Consider the following 20,551-nt stretch of genomic DNA (forward strand, 5'->3'; position numbering starts at 1 on the left):
ATCCATCCTAGTGTTGAGGCCAGCTTTAACTAGTCGAAGGGCCAAGAAAGAATATTTTGCACACAATCTAGATTGCAACAATCCTAAGAAGTTCTGGTCAACACTGTCTAAAAGTGGCGTTTTAGAAAGATGTGAAAAATAAAGCTCTTGTCAACTTCCTTCGAATGAATTAAATGTTTTTTGCAAGTATGGGATCAGGTAATAGAACTGATCAAAAGAGATTGGCATTTCATCAGGAAAATTACAGTGGAGAAGAATTTCAGATTTAGTGCTGTTACCAAAGAGCAGGTTATAAAACTATGAATAAAATAAGTTCAAATGCATTTGGTATCGATGGCATATCGATTGATATGCTAAAAGGTGTTAGCCCTTATTGTCTCTCAGCAATAACTCATCTGATTAATGTGTCACTAGAGACTGGAGTTTTCCCTGATGTTGAAAGCAAAGCATTGTGATTCGCTCCCGAAGTGCTCTATTCCAACTACTAGCAGCCACTTCCGCCCAATATCAATTCTGCCTGCCTGTTCAAGAATCTTAGAGAAAATATTTGTGGAACAGTTGTTAAGTTACCTGGAGGAGTCGGACATACTTTCAGAATCACAGTCGGGTTTCCGCAGAGGTTTTAGCACCTGCACTGCTCTTCTCAATATGACCGATGTACTTCTTCGGGCCAAGGGTTGCACAGCTTTATGGCGTCGCTTGATTATTCAAATACTTTCGACTCAGTTCATCACAACATGCTCATATCAAAGCTCAAGTTTCTAAAATTCCACGAGAGTACACTCAAATGGTTTTCGACATGTCTTTGTCACAGATCTCAGGTGACAAAGGTGAATGGTAGGTGCTCTGACTTGCTTCAAAGAGAAGTAGGCGTCCCTCAGGGAACTTGTCTAGCACCAATATTTTTCATATTGTATACGCATGACCTCAACTCAATAGCATTCTGAAATTCTCCACTTTACATCCCTACGCTGATGATTGTCAACTAGTTCTTTACTACACGCTGTACTAGGCAGGACGGCTTGCTTGAAATGCCGAGATTGCGGCTTGAGACAGGTAAAAAGGGGTTCTCATACTTTGGACCCCAGGCATACAATACCCTCCCAAGAAATATGCAAAGTCTGTCATGCAATTCATTTAAGGCGAGATTAAAGCTGGTTTAGTTTCACCTACTGTTAGTAATTCTGTATAAAATGTATTGTTTGTGACTTGAGTTGTCTTGAAAACCAGTTTTGACTGAAGACCGCTTTAAATAAAGGCATTTTTTTATTGTCATTATAACTATGAATAGAATAGCATCTAAATTTTCATGTTAAAGCTATTGCTAGTTTTAGATTAGTAATATACACAGTTTAATTCAATTCAATTTATTTACAACCATGACCAGTTTACATGATGAATTAATTAAGTACAGCATTTTTGCAATTAACAAGATGATAGGTAGCATTACAAGCAACATGCAGAATATAAAGTAAACAACAACTTGATTATTGACAATTAAAAAAGATTAGTATAAAAGATTATAATTGAGCCACTGGCAGACTACTTTGAAGAAAATTATTGATTAGTGTAGAATACGTTAACTTTTTGACTAATTCAGCTGAAAGGACAACTTTTTGTAAGCTCTCTATGTCATATCAACTGTCAAAGTGACAACTAATGGAGAAAATAGAATTTCAAACCCTAGCATTCTCTGCGAGTGGCTACTACTGGTTCAGCTAACTGGACATTGTCTACACACCAGTCAGTGAATGTGTTGTGTCTGCCTGTAGGAACGTCCAACTCTTCATCAAACTGAAAGTCCAGCTCTTCTCTCTCCTCTGGGGCCTGGTGCTGAAGAGATACTCTCTCCTGTTTGGGCCCTGCTGGCTTCACTCTCCTCTTCACCTGCAACACACATCACACATGTAGACTGAGAGTAAATTATCCTTAATTGGTGATTGGGGGTGTTTGGAAAATTAATTAAGCAACAAGAAAATTTAGATGTTTCCATGGACCATATTGTTAATATATTATTTTTAACTAGCAAAACTATTTAAAGACAACTTACTTCTTTCCATAGATCTTCTTCTGAAGGTTTGGTATTGGCTTCATTTGTACTGTCATCGCTTATCGATTTTCCTCCTAAAACCACGAGTAAATTGCTTTATTTACATGTTACAAGTTGTTATCAAGTGTATTTTGTATCATACAATTTTCTCTAAATTATATCCTTTTCCTTTTTTTGATTCTTGGGTTGTATTAATTGCGTAATACATTGAGTAAATTTTAATTCCGAAGAACAGTTATTGTAAATTTTAAGAAGAGGATTTTTTTTCTAATTTAATTTGGGATTTAATTAGTTTTTGGATTCTCTAAGAACGGGAATCTCACCGATTGCAGTAGCCAAAACTCACAAGGTCACATTGATTGCCGGAGATGATCACAATATTGTTGGTATAAGGAGCCTGTTTAGGGCATTTAAGGTTAATTGGATTTGCCACTGAGATTTTACCAGTCCTCATTTTTCAGTTAGGTACTTTTATTAAATCATGCAGTTTTTAGTACAAAAGTGTTTTATAAATTAAAGATACAGTGTTTCTTTATACATCTATTAAATAAGTGTCAGTTTTTATTGAATTTTTCTATAGAAATATTCTCAATATTTTATTTATAACCTACAAGAAAATTTTCACTATAAAAGTATTACCTGCATTTTCCACAAACGGTGTTATATATAAGGAATACACAACCTGCATACAGACTAAGCACAACTGAAGTTATATTTACAGTCAAGGAAGATAATACATTAACTGGAATCAAGATAAGTAATCAACACAAGTGACTAACCTAATATTCATTGTATATTATTTACAATGAAGAATTATTTTTTAACTTATTTTAATTCATAATGGATTTGGGCTTCTCATTTCATTTTGTTTGTTGTCTTTTTTACGGCTACATCTATGTTACTAAAACAGTCTAGGAGGATAATAAAATGAGTGATCTAAACATTGTTGAATCTGCAGCTTCGATTAGATTCGAGCTTAGTAAATTAATGAATCAATTTGGGGAAGAAAATCTTCAAAAACTCATTGAATTAAATGCCACTTTTTTTGATCATTGGAATGCTGATAAAGAGAAGAAATGTATGCTATTAAATAAGTGTGAGGAGTTAGAAGAACATATAGGGAATTTGGAAGCTAGAATCAGTAGTGTGGATTTAAAAAATAAGTCACTATTAAACAAACTGGAAGAATTGGAGCAAAATGAAATGGATGACAGCTTTCAAAAGAGTAATAATAGTTTTGTTAATTACACTAGCAGTCCCTTTTGTACCAATACACCAATAAAACAATTTATAAGCCTAAATGATAGTGATAAACAATTAAAAAATGCACAGAAATCGCTAATTGATGCAAACGAAAAACTGTCTAAGGCATTAAGTGAGAATGAGAAACTGAAACAATCGTTAAACAAGGCCGTAAAACAGGCAAAGCTTTACCAGTTACAGTTATTAGATAGCAAACAATGGTTGGAAGATGAGACAATATCAACATATTATGATGTAATTGGAAAGGAAGTATGTAACAGTAATGTCCTGCTGTTAAGCCCATGTGTAGTTCAGCTTCTAAAACTTGGAGATAGGCTATCTGTCACACAAAACTTAACAAAAATGAAACTAGAAAAAACTAAGTATATTTTCTTACCACTGAATGACAGCCTGACTACAGAAGATAGAAGTGGTACACACTGGTCACTGTTGGTGCTTGACAGAAATAAAATGTGTTGGTACCACCTCGACTCTTTTAAACAAAGTAACCATACAGCTGCAGCAATTCTAACAAATACAATTAATCAACATCTTAGTCTGACGTGTGATCTTAGAGAAGTTGAATGTTCTCAACAAACCAATTCACATGATTGTGGAATTTACACACTGTTGCATACGACCATGCTAGCAGAAAGTATCACCAAGCACGGACACCTCATTGACAATTTTATTGAGCCCATAACACCAACTATGGTTGTTAACAAAAAGTTAGATATCATCAAACTGATGTCAGCATGCTGGAAAGAAAGCTGTGTGTCCCCATCTCAATCTGCTGTGTCACACCCGAATGTCAAATCGTCAATCTCAGCGTCCACCCAGACTGAAGCCATAAATCATCAAACTCAAGAAGTTAAATCAAGCCCAATTAAGAAATGCAGGATAAAATCTGCTGATGTGATAGAATCAACTGACCAGGCAGAACAAAAAGTACATTTATTTGCAGACAGCCATGGAAGAGGACTGTCTGATATCATTAACACATATTTGCCTTCCACTAAAAGAATTGTTTCCTGGGTTAAACCGAATGCAAGAATTAACGATATACTTGACTCAGCCGATCTAAAAAGTTTCACACCAAAAGATAAGATAGTGTTTATGTGTGGTACAAATAATGTTGAAATTCATAGTGTAGAACACATTTGCAATATGTTGAAGATGGCCACCAAACTCTGTAATACAAGCATCTGGCTCTGTACACTACCATACCGACATGACATTCCGAGTAACAGTGAACTTCACTACAAAATATTTTTGATAAATAACTACATATGGAGACTCTCTGAAGAAAGCAGCAACATTGATATCATTGACATGTACTTAATAGAAAACAAATACTTCACTGAACATGGATTGCATCTATCAAACAAGGGGAAATCATTTTTGGGCAAAATGATTGCTAATGCAGTTGGTGGTCTAACACCTACCATACCCTCACATGATGATTCCAGAACAGGACTCTCATATTCCCCTCAAGAAAAATCTCAAATCCCCCAAAACTCTGATGAATCTGTCAGTCAGGCTATAACAAGCAAATCAAATAATGCCATGCTCTGTGGCGCTCTTCCTACTCATCTTTCTGGAACCAAACCCACAATACCTGAACCTAGTCTTAATAGAAAAAAATCCAAGATAAGAGTTATTAATGCCAACATGAATAATTTCATCAACGATTTCAAAAACCATCAGGACACGGCATTTGCTCACTCTATCTCTGCGGACATCTCCAGTGATAGACAGATGAGCGCTGGAGTGGCTGTTGTTTTTAAAAATCACTTTGGCAAACCAAGTTCATCAGACCTTTTAACGGACCACCTAACTTGTCAAAGAGTAACTAATGGTGCTACAGTGTACGGTTTGGTGACCAAAGACATCTATTACAGCAAACCTACAGAAGATTCTTACAACATGGCTTTCAAAACACTGACAGATGATTTTAAAAAACAAAGCCTCAAGAGACTCATTTGCTCCCCCATGGGATGTGTGAGAGATAACATATCACTCGACATTTTTGCCAATAATATTGTCAACTTTCAACGCTTGACCGGAGCCTCTGTGAATGTAATAGCTTTTCACGAAAAATCATCACGACCTCTGTGGAGCGGACAGACTTTTCCACTGTTTCTTAAAGCTTTGTGTTCTGCTATCTCAACAGCTGAGCAGAAATCAGAAGAACAGACGAGAGAAAACCTAGATGTAAACAACTGTGGAAATAAAACAACTACAGAATCTGCAAAAAGTTCTCCAACAGGTAACAAAGAATCCCAGACATGTACCATCACAACACCTTCTACAAACTCTCCTGGATTTAGAGGTTGGGAAACTCCCGACTCAATAAAAAGCATCGAGCTAAGCAATTTTTTAAGCAAACTTTCTACTAGTCCCAGCAATACCAACAACACAACAGAATCAAATGACATTCCTAAGGACCTGGTAACAACAGACAATTCACCACCTGCATCTGCTCAACCACCCTTGAGACGCTCTAAAAGAACCGGCATCAACAAAACGTTAGGTGTAAAAAGTCTGCAAAATTGTAAAAATAATACTAAGTTAGCATGTAAGCAAAATAGTTTTTTAGGCTGACTTCAGACACATCAGGACAAAGAAATAGTGAAATTGTAATTCTATCTTTAAATATTCAATCATTAAGGAACAAATTAAACCATCTTGAAATCATTCTTAACCAAACCCTGTCAAATATAGTATGCTTAAGTGAGCACTGGCTTAGTAATGAAGAAATTAACTTTTATGTCCCAGAAAATTTTGAATTAGGTACAAATTATTGTCGTCAATTTCCACTGATTCATGGAGGTACTGCAATTTATGTCAAACGTTGTGTAAATTTTGAAAAAATAGATTTGTCTGATTTTAGCTTTAACTTTTTACTTGAGGTATGTGCTGTTAGATTGTTAGATTATGACTTATTAGTTTTATCTGTTTATCGTACCCCTGATTCAAGCTTTACAGAGTTCTGTAGAAAATTGGAAGATCTTCTATTGTTTGTTTCATCTAAACCTAAACTTTTCAAGTACATCGCCCTGGCTGGTGATTTCAATATAAACATCTTAAACCATAATGATAAAGAGGGAAAGTATTTTTTGAATTTACTTAGGTCATTTGATTTGTTCCCAACCAATGTCAAACCAACCAGACAAACTGCTTGTTTAGACAATATTTTCACTAATGTCAATAATCAAGCCTTGCTTCACTGTTTTATTACTGGGGAGGGAATAATATCGGATCATTCTGGAGTGGTTTCAAAATTCTTGATTGGTAAAAATAAGAATAACAGTTGCTTAGTTAACAAAGAGGATTCTTACTATAGGAAACGCCTTGTATCATCAACAAGACTTGAAAATTTTGTCAATAGGTTAAGTAATATTGATTGGTCTACCTTGTATTCTATTAATGACATAAGCTTAGCTTTTATATATTTTCTTAGGGTTTTAATTTCAGATTTTAATTTATGCTGTCCTGTTGTAAATGTGAAAAGTAATATTAAGATGAATAATAGATGTAATAGTTGGTTTACTACAGAATTGGAGTCAATGCGTAAATATTTATTGTTATTGTATGACAAATGGAAATATAGCAAGAATGTAAATGATAGGAACAATTTTAAAAGGTACAAAAGCATGTATACAAACAAGATAAGAGAAGCCAAAATCACTGCTAATGACAAACTAATTGCTCAATCCAAAAATACATGTAAAAAAGCTTGGGAAATAATCAGAAAAGAATCAGGACAGATAAAAACATTTTCCAAAACAACTTTAACACCTAACACTCTCAACAATTTCTTTACTTCTGTTTCAAACAACACACAAAATAAACTCTATAATGATGATAATGTAATTACTCATCTTGAATTGTTGAGTAACTGCCCTAAGCCATATTCTAATACTCCTGACATCCAGATATTTAAATGGACCCTTGTTGATAAACATAAAGTGCATTCTTTGGTCTGTAAACTCAGTGGTTCCCGTAGTGAAGATTTGTTTGGACTCTCCAATTTTACTCTTAAATACATAGTTAATTTTATCCTAGAACCTTTAACACATCTTATAAATTTCGCTTTAATTGAAGGAAAGTTTCCTGATTGTTTAAAAACCTCCAGAGTAACGCCAATTCACAAGAAAGGCGACAAGAATGTCCCATCAAACTATCGTCCAATAGCTTTGGTTCCAATTTTAGGAAAAATAATTGAATCATGTATGCTTGAGCAGCTTCAACACTTTTTTACTGTTAATAACCTTTTATATAAAGGTCAATACGGCTTTAGAGCCAACTGTTCAACCACAATGGCTGTAGAAGAATTAATTAACCAAGTTTTGCAAGGGTTTGAGGACAAGTTGGTGACAGGTACATGCCTTATTGATTTGACCAAGGCCTTCGACACAATCTCCCATCCCATTCTTCTTGATAAACTATATTACTATGGCGTTAGGAACCGTGAACTCAACATCATTCAATCCTACCTGGAAAACCGTAAACAGCAGGTCGTGATAGGAGATGATTATTCTGATATTTTGGAATTGAATGCTGGTGTTCCGCAGGGGTCCATTTTAGGACCTTTCCTGTTTTTGATTTTGATTTTTGTTTTTGATTTTTATTAACGACTTTAGTTTTAATATCCCTACTCAATCTATACTTTATGCTGATGATACTACCCTGTTCTGTAAAGATGATAATGTTTTAACAGTTGAGTACGATCTTAATCATGCCCTAAACTGTGCTAAATTCTGGTATAAAATCAATAATTTGGCTATCAATGAGGAAAAAACAGAACACATCTACTTTTCACTAAAAAAAGATCAACCCACTGATGCTTATAAAACAGTCAAACTCTTAGGCATCCATCTTGACAACAGACTAAGCTGGGATACCCACATTACACAACTTTGTAAAAGATTGGCTAGAATAACCTGTCTCTTGAGAAAACTTAGATCATGTGTGAGTTTTAACACTCTAAAAATGACTTACTACGGTTTGTTTCACTCACAGCTGCTTTATGGTTTGCGTCTCTGGGGTGGTTCACACTTAGCTCAGAAAGCATTTGTTTGGCAAAAGAAAGCTCTTAGAGCCATGCTAGGATTGCAAGATCATGAATCCTGTAGGGATCACTTTTCCAATTTAAATTTGCTTACACTGCCATCTATGTACATTCTTTGTAATTTAATTCATATAAAAAACAACCCCTTAAAATTTTCAAGCTATTCTCATCCATACAACACGAGACACAAAAACAACCTAGTCACACCTCAAATCAGACTTTCAAAAACTTTAAATAGCCATTTTTACATCCAACATATTTTCTTCAACAAGCTACCCACTTGTTTTCGTGAACTACCTCTAAACCAATTTAAAAGAAAAATTACTGAGTTTTTAAAATCAAAATCATTCTACACGCAGGAAGAATTTTTAAATAGTGACATATCATGTTTAGATTCTAAATAGGATATTGTATGTATTGAAATTTATAATTGATGTATGATCTATTTTTAAGTACTATTGTAACAATGCCTATTACAAAATGTTATGTTTAATGGCTGCAATAAATCTTATTGAATCTTATTGAATCTTATTGAATCTTATTGTCACTCCAATCTCAAAAGATATACTTTTGTCCCCACTTTGAAAGTGCCCAGCTTTTTAGCCAACAGCCTTGTTCCAAAAAGTTTACAATAAATGTTTTTAAAATGATTCCTTACAACAGGTCAATATTTATTATTTGATGTTTCATTATAAAATGTTCAAGTCAATGAAAACAGGCTACTCACCACCTCAGGAAGGGTTAAGAGTTGAAACAAAAAATGAAATTATAAAACATTGATAACACTTTTAACCATACCTTCAGTAAAAACATAAAAAAACTGGCGTAAACATAATATAAGATACATGATTACAGCACATACATTATAAAATAAAATTTGCCTTAGGTTGCAGAAATATTAAGCTCACACATTTGAATGGTGGTTTTTGTAACAGACAAATATGATCCACGGTCAAGGACCAAGGAAGACATTCAACTTTTTGCCACAATGGTGGAAATAGTTGACATTGTTTCTGTGACCGCGGGAAACCATGATGAAGACTAAACAAGACCAAGAAAGATGTTGAAGATATTGCCGCAATCGCAGAAAATGATGACGAGTTTTCATGGCCGCGAGAGATGATAATCATGTCCATACAACCGCGGGAGATACTCAAGATTTGGCCGCGATTATGGAAAATAATGAAATGACAATGTTTCCGTAACCGTGGAAGACAATGATGATGTCTACACGATCATGTCATATATTTAAAATTTTGCCGTGATCACAGAAGACTATATGACCATCATGTTTCCATGACTACTGAAGACAATAATGAATAATGATGACTACAAGACCCAAGAAGATGTGCAAGATTTTGCCAAAAACGAAGACAATGGTTCTGTGCCCGCGGTAGACAACAAGGTGTCACATCCGCTAAAACCGTAAGAGGTTTAGGATCTTTCCCCGATCATGGCTTTTGCCTCCTTTTATAACGATTCTTATGACTGAGGTAAATTCTTTCTGCAAGCGATTTGGATGGTCGGCGATTCGAATAGTTGGAGTTAATCTTCATAAATAAGCAAATGTATTATTAAAAAACACACACACTTGCTATCTCCACTTTCCTGAAAAGTCCCCCAAAGTTGTTTAAAACTATTTTTTAGGTGTGGATTCTAGGCTAAAATGTTTCAAAAGGTGTTAAATGGCTGTTAGGATACACAACCATAGTAATTTCTAGAACTAAATCATTTCCGCTTGTACAAAATGGTACATTTCTCAACGATGTATTATTTTTTTTTTTTAGTGGCACAACGGCGAATATATATAACTTACCTTTTTCTTTCTTGTCGACTTTACTCTCAGCGACATCCGAGGTATTTGTACGTTCAGGCTTGTCCTTGGTCTCACTGACAACATCCCTGTCCTCTGTAGTTCTGTGGTCTGACTCACTGATGGCAGTGTCTTCCAAGGCCTCTGAGCACTCGTCCACAGGGTCCGACGTTCCGTTGACTACTGGCTGCACCACAGGCACAAACTCGGGTACGTTGGGGTTGAGATTATCCGTAGGACCAGCCGTGTAGGGGAGGGGAGGTGGTGGCACCACTGGCATAGGGAACACCGGGGCTCTGTGCATGGGTGGTGGCAGAGGGGTGAGTGGCGGCACTGCCATCAAGGGTGGACCTAGAGGGTGCATAGACAGCGGATGTTGGGGGGAGATGATGAGAGGATTGCCAACAGTGTCCGGGATAGGCCACTTGGTGGGGTCGTGTATTGTCCTGACCTGCAAGATACAGGTTGTTTAATACATAACATTCAGATATAGTTCAGGATTTAAGATAATATACAGATTTTTATACTACAAATTTTACCATCAGAGAATAACAAACCAAATAATAAACTGTATTTCCTTTGGTCAAATTTCCGGAGAATGAACTGAATGGACAGATCAGAAAAGCATAGGGCAAAAAGGATAGTAATGACTTGTTGCTTTGTTTTTATAAATAGCACTGGGGAATAATGGAAGCAAACTACCTGTAGGCAGTGCTGTGCTTTCCAAAAATCCTATATATTAATAGGTGATCTTTTTTAGATGATGGTGAGCATTCCTTCACAGGAAAATTTAAGACTGGGTACACCACTGCTTGTAGGAACTTGTCTGTCTGTTTGTTTGCCTTCTTCTACAACGTTCGCTCTCAAATATCAATAATTTTAATTTTGCAAAATATTAATTAGGATTCAGTTGAGTCTATTGAGTTTAACATTAAGAAAATATCAACATACTCAAAATTTGTTTTAAGGAAAAAAAAAAGTATCAAAAAGAGCAGTGTGATGTACCTTGAAAGCATCAGAGGTCAGTTCAAGCTCCTTGCTCTGTTTGATGGCCTGCAGGACCTTGTTGATGTCCAGTGTCAGGGCTCGGACCCGATGGAAGGAGGCGATGAGTGTGACAGGTAAGTAGCCATCAGCATCCATCTTGCGTCTCAGGAACAGATCCTTCATCAGGTTTTCCTTGCTGAAGTAGTACTCTCTGTAATATACAAGACAGTGTTGAATATGTCAAGCCTTGGACCCGATGGAAGGAGGCTATGAGTGTGACAGGTAAGTAGCCATTAGCATCCATCTTGCGTCTCAGGAACAGATCCTTCATCAGGTTTTCCTTGCTGAAGTAGTACTCTCTGTAATATACAAGACAGTGTTAAATATAATGTCAAGCCTTGGACCCGATGGAAGGAGGCGATGAGTGTGACAGGTAAGTAGCCATCAGCATCCATCTTGCGTCTCAGGAACAGATCCTTCATCAGGTTTTCCTTGCTGAAGTAGTACTCTCTGTAATATACAAGACAGTGTTGAATATGTCAAGCCTTGGACCCGATGGAAGGAGGCGATGAGTGTGACAGGTAAGTAGCCATTAGCATCCATCTTGCGTCTCAGGAACAGATCCTTCATCAGGTTTTCCTTGCTGAAGTAGTACTCTCTGTAATATACAAGACAGTGTTAAATATAATGTCAAGCCTTGGACCCGATGGAAGGAGGCGATGAGTGTGACAGGTAAGTAGCCATTAGCATCCATCTTGCGTCTCAGGAACAGATCTTTCATCAGGTTTTCCTTGCTGAAGTAGTACTCTCTGTAATATACAAGACAGTGTTTAATATAATGTCAAGCCTTGGACCCGATGGAAGGAGGCGATGAGTGTGACAGGTAAGTAGCCATTAGCATCCATCTTGCGTCTCAGGAACAGATCCTTCATCAGGTTCTCCTTGCTGAAGTAGTACTCTCTGTAATATACAAGACAGTGTTTAATATAATGTCAAGCCTTGGACCCGATGGAAGGAGGCGATGAGTGTGACAGGTAAGTAGCCATTAGCATCCATCTTGCGTCTCAGGAACAGATCCTTCATCAGGTTTTCCTTGCTGAAGTAGTACTCTCTGTAATATACAAGACAGTGTTGAATATGTCAAGCCTTGGACCCGATGGAAGGAGGCGATGAGTGTGACAGGTAAGTAGCCATTAGCATCCATCTTGCGTCTCAGGAACAGATCCTTCATCAGGTTTTCCTTGCTGAAGTAGTACTCTCTGTAATATACAAGACAGTGTTTGATATAATGTCAAGCCTTGGACCTGATGGAAGGAGGCGATGAGTGTGACAGGTAAGTAGCCATTAGCATCCATCTTGCGTCTCAGGAACAGATCCTTCATCAGGTTTTCCTTGCTGAAGTAGTACTCTCTGTAATATACAAGACAGTGTTTAATATAATGTCAAGCCTCGGACCCGATGGAAGGAGGCGATGAGTGTGACAGGTAAGTAGCCATTAGCATCCATCTTGCGTCTCAGGAACAGATCCTTCATCAGGTTCTCCTTGCTGAAGTAGTACTCTTTGTAATACAATATACTCTACTACTAATATAGGGCTAAACATCATTTAGCCGTGTGCAAGTGATGTCTAACGATATCCCTGACTTTGGAGTGACTACTATGCGAATTTGTCAACACAATTTAATCTGGCTACAATTATTATTATAAATAAAACTTATTAACATTGACGTAGTAGATCTTAAGATATTACAATTATACATAATTTATAGTTTGCTAGCTTTTTCAATCATTTTCTTTTATTTATTACTTTGACCTGTTTTTAAGTTTTCAAATAATCAAAATTTTTTAACATTGACTTAATTTACATTAATAATACTTAAAGGCAATTTAAACATTGTATCAATGGCTGTGTAATCGAATTTTGGACTCTTTTGTGACTTTTATAGCTAGCTTTGAAAACCAATAGACTTTATTTAGCTTGAGCTTCAGTTGGTTTTAATTGTTTATTTAAACAGTAAACAAGTGACTGCAATTTTAAAAACACCCTACAAGATTTAGTGGGAGGATAAATTAAAGAAAAGGTGTTAATGGACAACGATGTGTCTATTACTTTAGAATACAACGTACTTTAGAATACTTGATAGAAAAGCCGTAACTGGTTATCCAATGAGTTATAAGACGGTGTTCAGCTGTCAATCAGTCTGTTGAAGTGATTATTGACAAACTGAGTCACTGTTTGCTCAACACATATGCTTGTCATCAAAAGTTTATACTAGCCAAAGATTTCAACAATTTGACTATTGTTAACTACAATTAAAATGCTCAGCTTGGATTTGTAATCAACAACAAATTTCAAATGTAAATACAGTAGAAGCTCCCATTTTTTTGAAATAAATGAATAGTTACTCTTTGGTAAAATGAAAACAAAATCTTAACCCTCCGAGTGTCCCTCGTTTTGGCCTTAATGTCTGCCTATTTTTTGCTCATTTGCAAGGTTTTATTAAAACGGATCTGAGAAGCTTGAAAACAATGTTAATTATACTGTTCTATATACCATTTTGTTTGGAAAATCATGGGCTTCAATATTATACATAAAACATAAGGAACATTTGTTAAAAAAAAAATTGTTAGGTAAAAAAAATATTTTGGAAAATTTAAAAAAAAAAATAAGTTTGCGCTCAATGAAATTGTATAAATTATAGGCCTATAAATATTTGATAATAGCCACTTTGTTCTAAATTTTATGAGGATTACAAATATACAGGGTGAATTTTAAATGAGTTCCCCCCTACTTTTTTCTACATTTCTTAAGATATCATCTCCGGACTACGTTAGATCATTGTTTAGTAGAAAGTACTTCATTTTGACTAGGTATACATTTTTGGCCGCCATCTTGGATCCGCCATATTGGATGCAAAGTTTTTTTTTCAAATGTTAAGGTAGGGTTGTGACCCATTATTTCAAACTAGAATTTTACGCTGATTACAATGCCGCAATTGGTTTTTAAAAGTCTTGATTCGTTCTAAAGTTATGAGGACTTTTTATAACTTTATTTTTAGCGCATTTTAACATTGTGCATTTACAAACTAAGACCATAATTTCAAAATAGTGCTAGATAAAGATAAGTATACACCACCATTCATTGTCGACATATTTTCACTTGGTTATGATGGATGTAGTTTTTTCAGCCGCCATCTTGGATCCGCCATTTTGAAATGTGATCAATTAATTTAAATATGAAGGTGGTGTTGTGACCCATCATTTTGAGTTACTTTTTTATGCTGAACTCAATGCCGCAATCCGTTTTTCATTTGCATCTTTGGATTTTGAAATATTGAAATTTTAAATAAGAGTATTTTAATATTTCATCAAGAAAGCTTGATAACCAAAAACGGATTGCAGCATTGAGTCCAGTATAAAAAAGTAGTTCAAAATGATGGGTCACAACACCACCTTCATATTTAAATTAATTGATCACATTTCAAAATGGCGGCTCCAAGATGGCGGCTGAAAAAACTACATCCGTCATAACCAAGTGAAAATGTGTCGACAATGAATAGTGGTGTATACTTATCTTTATCTAGCACTATTTTAAAATTATGGTCTTAGTTTGTTAATACACAACGTTAAAATGGGCTAAAAATAAAGTTATAACAAGTCCTCATAACTTTAGAACGAATCAAGATTTTTAAAAACTAATTGCGGCATTGTAATCAACGTAAAATTCTAGTTTGAAATAATGGGTCACAATCCTACCTTTACATTTGAAAAAAAAACTTTGTATCCAATATGGCGGATCCAATATGGCGGATCCAAGATGGCGGCCAAAAATGTATACCTAGTCAAAATGAAGTACTTACTACTCAACAATGATCTAACGTGGTCCGGAGATGATATCTTAAGAAATGTAGAAAAAAGTAGGGGGGGAACTCATTTAAAATTCACCCTGTATAATAATATAAGAAAGTAGATTTGCAAATAAATAAGTTATGGGCAAAAAACAGATTCAGTACATAGCGTTTAGCTAAGAATGCATAGCCTAACCATAGCTAGGAATCTGGCTGATAATTTACATCAATATCACTACCTACTTTTTCAGGATCATCAACCAGCCCTTCAAAATCACTTAAATCTTCTTATAATGCACCACGTATATCACTACTTTTGATTTTTAACACTAAAACAATTATAAACGTAATAAAACACATCAGTCATCGGTGCGAGGTTAACCAAGCTGTTTACAAATACGCACGTCAGCTGTCTGCTACAATATTTTCGGAACTAAAATGAAAAGCGCTTAGAGACAGACCTCCGGAGAAAGCTCTGAATCTGCCAAATAAAACGATACCTAACTCGATCCAGTTCAATCCGATTTTGTCAGTCATAGAGCCTTCGCCGTAAACAGTGTTTGTGAGTCGATGCATCGACACAAAACACTACACAAAGTGTGTTATGTGTCGAAGCATTGACAAATAACACTCGGAGGGTTAATTGAGGTAGCTAATTTTTAGGCTGCCTAGTTTGTTCCTTAAACATATTAGATTTAGTAAGACAATTTATTATTTTATTTCACCATAAAGTGAATGTTTTATTACTCATCTATCTAGTTTTTTTATAAATATAAATGTTTAGTTTACCTGTTGTGTCAATTGATCATTGTATTATAAATAAAATCTACAGCTACTTCGTGCTGCTAAGAATGAGGTCGTCAGCACATTTAGAACACATAATACTAAACTACATTTAGGTAATTAGAATTAAAAACTTGGCCAAATAGTCCGAACACGAGGTGCGTAACTGGTAGATGATGATCCATATTCACGAATGAGAAAACTGTATTTTAACGTTCTTCCAACCTGAAGATATGCTCGCTTAGCAGCACGAAACAGCTGTAGTTATTTTATTTATTACACAAGGATCAATAGACGCAACAGGTAGACTAAACCTTTTATATTTTGCATTATCTTGATCCAGAGGCTAACCCATTATAGTTTTTTAAAGTTCAAAAATTTTTCTCATTAACCCTTTAGTTAAACAAGTCTTTGTTTTTTAACATTTCACATAGTGATTTTAAAGTAATTTTTTTATGATTTGTATTTGTTGTTAGCAACATGGTATATGCCCATAAAATGTCATACTCGTAAGGAACAAGTTCTACTACAACAGACAGAAATTTGTGATAAATTAGTAAAACTAAATCAAGTAAACAGTCCACTCACATCTGTTTTCGGATACATTCCATGAGTGTAGAATCATCTAAGTTGCGGTAACTTGAACTATCGAAGTAGAACGTTCCCATGAATGGCATCATGAAGCCGTCTGGGTTACCAAACTTGTTGATCTGAAACAGAACCATCATGAACTAACATATTTTGGGGATATATGTGAAGCTACGGTTTACAAGATCTCGCCAGCGTGATCTGTCTGTTGGCGCTAATTTTTGTCCGGCGGATGTCGGATCAAGCTCGGCGTGGTTTGCAAGAAAGTGGACTTCGCGGGGAGATGAGCTAGTTATCAGTTTTAACTAACTTGGACGTAACTAAGAGGAGGAGGAAGAATCCATCTTATTTGAAGGTTTTGTTCGTATGGAACCACACCCGATGTATGAAAAAATGAAAGATGAGGGCTACTTCAGGATTTTTATATCAAGATATTTGTTAATTTAAAAGCATTATTATTTCATTAATATGGATTATTTTAAAGCACAATTAATTTAAAACAGTGTTATAGCTCAAAACAAAATGTGGATCCTCAAGAGTCCTACACTTGTCCGCTCGGCGTGCACGCCAGAAATGACTGGGGTCATTTTCAGCGTGCCACGCTCAGGACTCACGCCGGAAAGATGGCGGGAAAACTCATGTCCGGCGTGATTGCTTGCTTTTGGAAACCGCACCCATATAAAAACATGGATTCAATTTAAACTTGATTACGTTATCACACTTGTCCACTCATGCTGTCCGCCCTGCATGATCTTGGAAACCATAGCTTGACTTGGTATTCTGGTGGTGATAGCAAAACCACGTTAATTACATTGTTAAGCCATTATTATGTACAAGGATAGGGATCAGCTAGCTTACCTGGTAGATAGAGTCCAGATTAGCCTTGATTACACATAAAACACATGACACAACACAGAAAAACTTAATATTTCGTCCCAGTTAGGGACTTCATCAGAAGGGAGAAGAAAAAAGGGAGAAGAAAAAAAAGGCTTTCTTCTCCCTTCTGATGAAGTCCCTAACTGGGACGAAATATTAAGTTTTTCTGTGTTGTGTCATGTGTTTTAAGTGTAATCAAGGCTAATCTGGACTCTATCTACCAGGTAAGCTAGCTGATCCCTATCCTTGTACATAATAATCCTAATCAGCCAATTGGCCTTTCCTTAACTACTAACCTATATTGTTAAGCCATTGTGTTTTCAGAAATAGTGATGGTCAAAACCAGAAATTATCTCGAAACCGAAGCTTTAAAAAATTAAATCCCGAATCTCAAAACCAAAACGCGGGACTTCTTTACTTAGCTACTAGGTTACAAAGTTCAAGGTTACAATTAATACAGATACCTATTATCAAATTGTTAAGATGCAATCAAAACTGAAAGAGATCGACTCCTGCCCCTGACATAATAACATAAAAACGTGACTGATAAATGATAAACTTAAAACCCAAAACAACATTGTTTTTTATAAACAGCCAACATTATAATAAATTGATCTCCAGACACTGACTTAAAGATGAATATTAGATTGATTAAAACATTTAGTGGTCAATATTTCTTTGTATTTTAGTAGTCTAAATATCGTTATGAAACTGAATTGTATGTCGTTCCAGTTATAGTATTTAAGATGAACTTTTGAAGTTCAGAATACAATTTACTTGTTTCATTACTGTTAATTGTTATCTGTTTGCTCCACTGCTACCAGCTTGTGTGGAAACAGTGTTAAAACAATAATAATGACGCAAAAAAAAAATGTTAGCTAAAAAATAAAACTGTCAAAAACTTTTGAATCTCGATACTCTGTGATCGAATCTTGAAACCGAGACTTTTCCATAGTTTTGATGGTTTTGACACATCACTATTCAGAAACAACCTGAACAACGTCCTAATGGCAACTAATATTCACTAAGATTTTATAAGTTTGTCCATTGACTTTAGCTACTGAAGATGCCATTGCATCTACAGACCAGCTGTAGCAAATCTTCCATTGAAATAGAAAATAGTTGAATGAGCAACTCGCAAGAAACTAAAAAAACTGCCGAAATTCTCTTTCTCCATTTAGCTGTGTTTACATGAAGGCAGTTGGCAGGAATGTTACCTGCCTCTGGTAATTTGAAATACATTAGTTGTGTAAACACAGCTTTTATTCTGATACTGTGGTTAGTTGGTGTGACTTAAGATGCTATAGTTTACAATAAGCTATGCTTTTAGTTTGGCTTGGCTAAAAAGTTTTTGTATTTGACAGAAATCAGTAGTTTACAACAGCACACTTTGTGATTGGCTCAATTCACTATGTTCATGTTTCTTCATAACTGATAACAGCTGTAATATTTCAATGGAATATTTCATTTTAACAGTAGTAAACTATCTGTTTTGTTCGATTACCAGCAGGGTCAATTCTGAACGTAGATAGCATTTGACATTGGGTAATTAATGATGCTATCAAACAAAAAAAGGTCGGTGTTGGATAGTGAAAAGACCAGGATTTGGACTGTTACCATAATGCCATAAACCATAAAAACGCCCATTACAATTTTTTAAGTGTTTGTAACTAGCGTTATTTGTATTTACTGTTGATGTTTAAAGTTGGGACGTCAAGTTAATACAATTCTACACTTATATAGGCTTACCTCCGTCAGTAGTCCAAAATTGTGTTTTTTTCAACTAATGTTGTTCAAAGCTTACATGTTTCGTTGCACTGCAACATCGTCAGAGCTTTTTGTCAAAAACATAAAATAATTTACACATAGAACAAAACACGGAACACGAAACATTTAAACACGTAATAACACGATAGCGCTATCGACACGGCACGGCAGCGGTTGTAGGTAGACTGGACACGGGTTAAGTAACTTCGTCCCGTCCTTCTCTGTTATCAGCTCGGTGGTCAGCTGTTCCAGATGAGATAACGGTGTTGAAGAGGGAGTGGGACTTGAATTGTAGTTTATCATTGAGGATGTATTCCTTGTGTTCTTCGTTTACGTTCATTTTATATATCTCATACTCCTCAAGTGTGTCCAACTTGTTACCTTTCCCGCAAAAATGTAGAACTTCCAAGCCGTTCTTAATATCACTCATTGAGTGATTACAATCTACAAGATGTTGAGCAAACGCAGATTTTTGTTTATGGTGTTTAGGATCTGGTCGGTGTTCTTTATATCGTGTTTGAAAGGCACGACCTGTTTGCCCTATGTATTTGCTAGGACAATCCGAACAAGATATCCTATACACGCCGGTCTTATCTACTTTGTCACCTATCTCAACTTTATTTGCCAACACGTTCCTGGTACGGTTGGTGGTTCTGAAGGCTAGTTCAATACCTTGTTTAGCGAGTTCTTTCTTTAATGCGTGTTGGATAGTCCAACACGCATTAAAGAAAGAACTCGCTGTTTATATCGTTTTTTTATATCGTTGTTTATATCGTGTCCAGTCTACCTACAACCGCTGCCGTGCCGTGTCGATAGCGCTATCGTGTTATTACGTGTTTAAATGTTTCGTGTTCCGTGTTTTGTTCTATGTGTAAATTATTTTATGTTTTTGACAAAAAGCTCTGACGTTGTTGCAGTGCAACGAAACATGTAAGCTTTGAACAACATTAGTTGAAAAAGACACAATTTTGGACTACTGACGGAGGTAAGCATATATAAGTCATTATTCGTAGTCCAGGGGCTATCAGAATGAAAAATAATAACAATTCTACACTCTACAGTGACAGTGACTATAGAACATAGAATGATTATCATGAATAGTGTATGGCCTTGGTGTGACCTTCAACCAGTTGTTAATAAGCATTTCAAAGAACAATATGACATAAACGAATACTATTAAACAATTTCTAAACATAAAGAAATTTTCAATGTAAAGAAAGAAATAACAAAACATTAAACAGGCCTCAAGAAAGAGCAAAAAACGGAAGTACAAAATTAGATTTGTGTTGGTTTTCAGAAGGCTTCTATCAGATCCACCTATATCAATCTTACTGTATAAGAGAATGAGGGCAGATTGACACTTTGATGTTTTGAACGTTTTTTAAGTACAGTAATTTGCATAGATTTTGAAAAAGCGTTTGACTCCGTGAACCATCGAGTCCTGTGGCAGGTTGTTGACAACTTTGGAATCCCACCCAAACTTGTGAATATAATGAAGAGCATGTACCAGGGATACTCTTGTA

General features: G+C 35.7%; 1 protein-coding gene across 1 annotated transcript in view; it reads right to left on the bottom strand.

The window, feature by feature from the left end:
- LOC128985649 (la-related protein 1B) overlaps window positions 1–20,551 on the bottom strand; it is a 103,775-nt gene that overhangs the window by 16,223 nt on the left and 67,001 nt on the right. Inside the window, exons 7-11 of the mRNA XM_054405393.1 lie at window positions 16,386–16,507; window positions 11,185–11,377; window positions 10,183–10,630; window positions 2,051–2,124; window positions 1,742–1,887 (exon numbers count right to left, since the gene is read on the bottom strand). Of these exons, the coding sequence (XP_054261368.1) occupies window positions 1,742–1,887; window positions 2,051–2,124; window positions 10,183–10,630; window positions 11,185–11,377; window positions 16,386–16,507 (983 nt within the window). The remainder of the gene's footprint in view (window positions 1–1,741; window positions 1,888–2,050; window positions 2,125–10,182; window positions 10,631–11,184; window positions 11,378–16,385; window positions 16,508–20,551) is intronic.

This window comes from Macrosteles quadrilineatus, unplaced genomic scaffold (genome assembly GCF_028750875.1).
Source record: "Macrosteles quadrilineatus isolate MER2022 unplaced genomic scaffold, UCM_ALF_1.0 Scaffold_2__2_contigs__length_208266976, whole genome shotgun sequence".
In the NCBI taxonomy this organism is placed as follows: Eukaryota; Metazoa; Arthropoda; class Insecta; order Hemiptera; family Cicadellidae; genus Macrosteles; species Macrosteles quadrilineatus.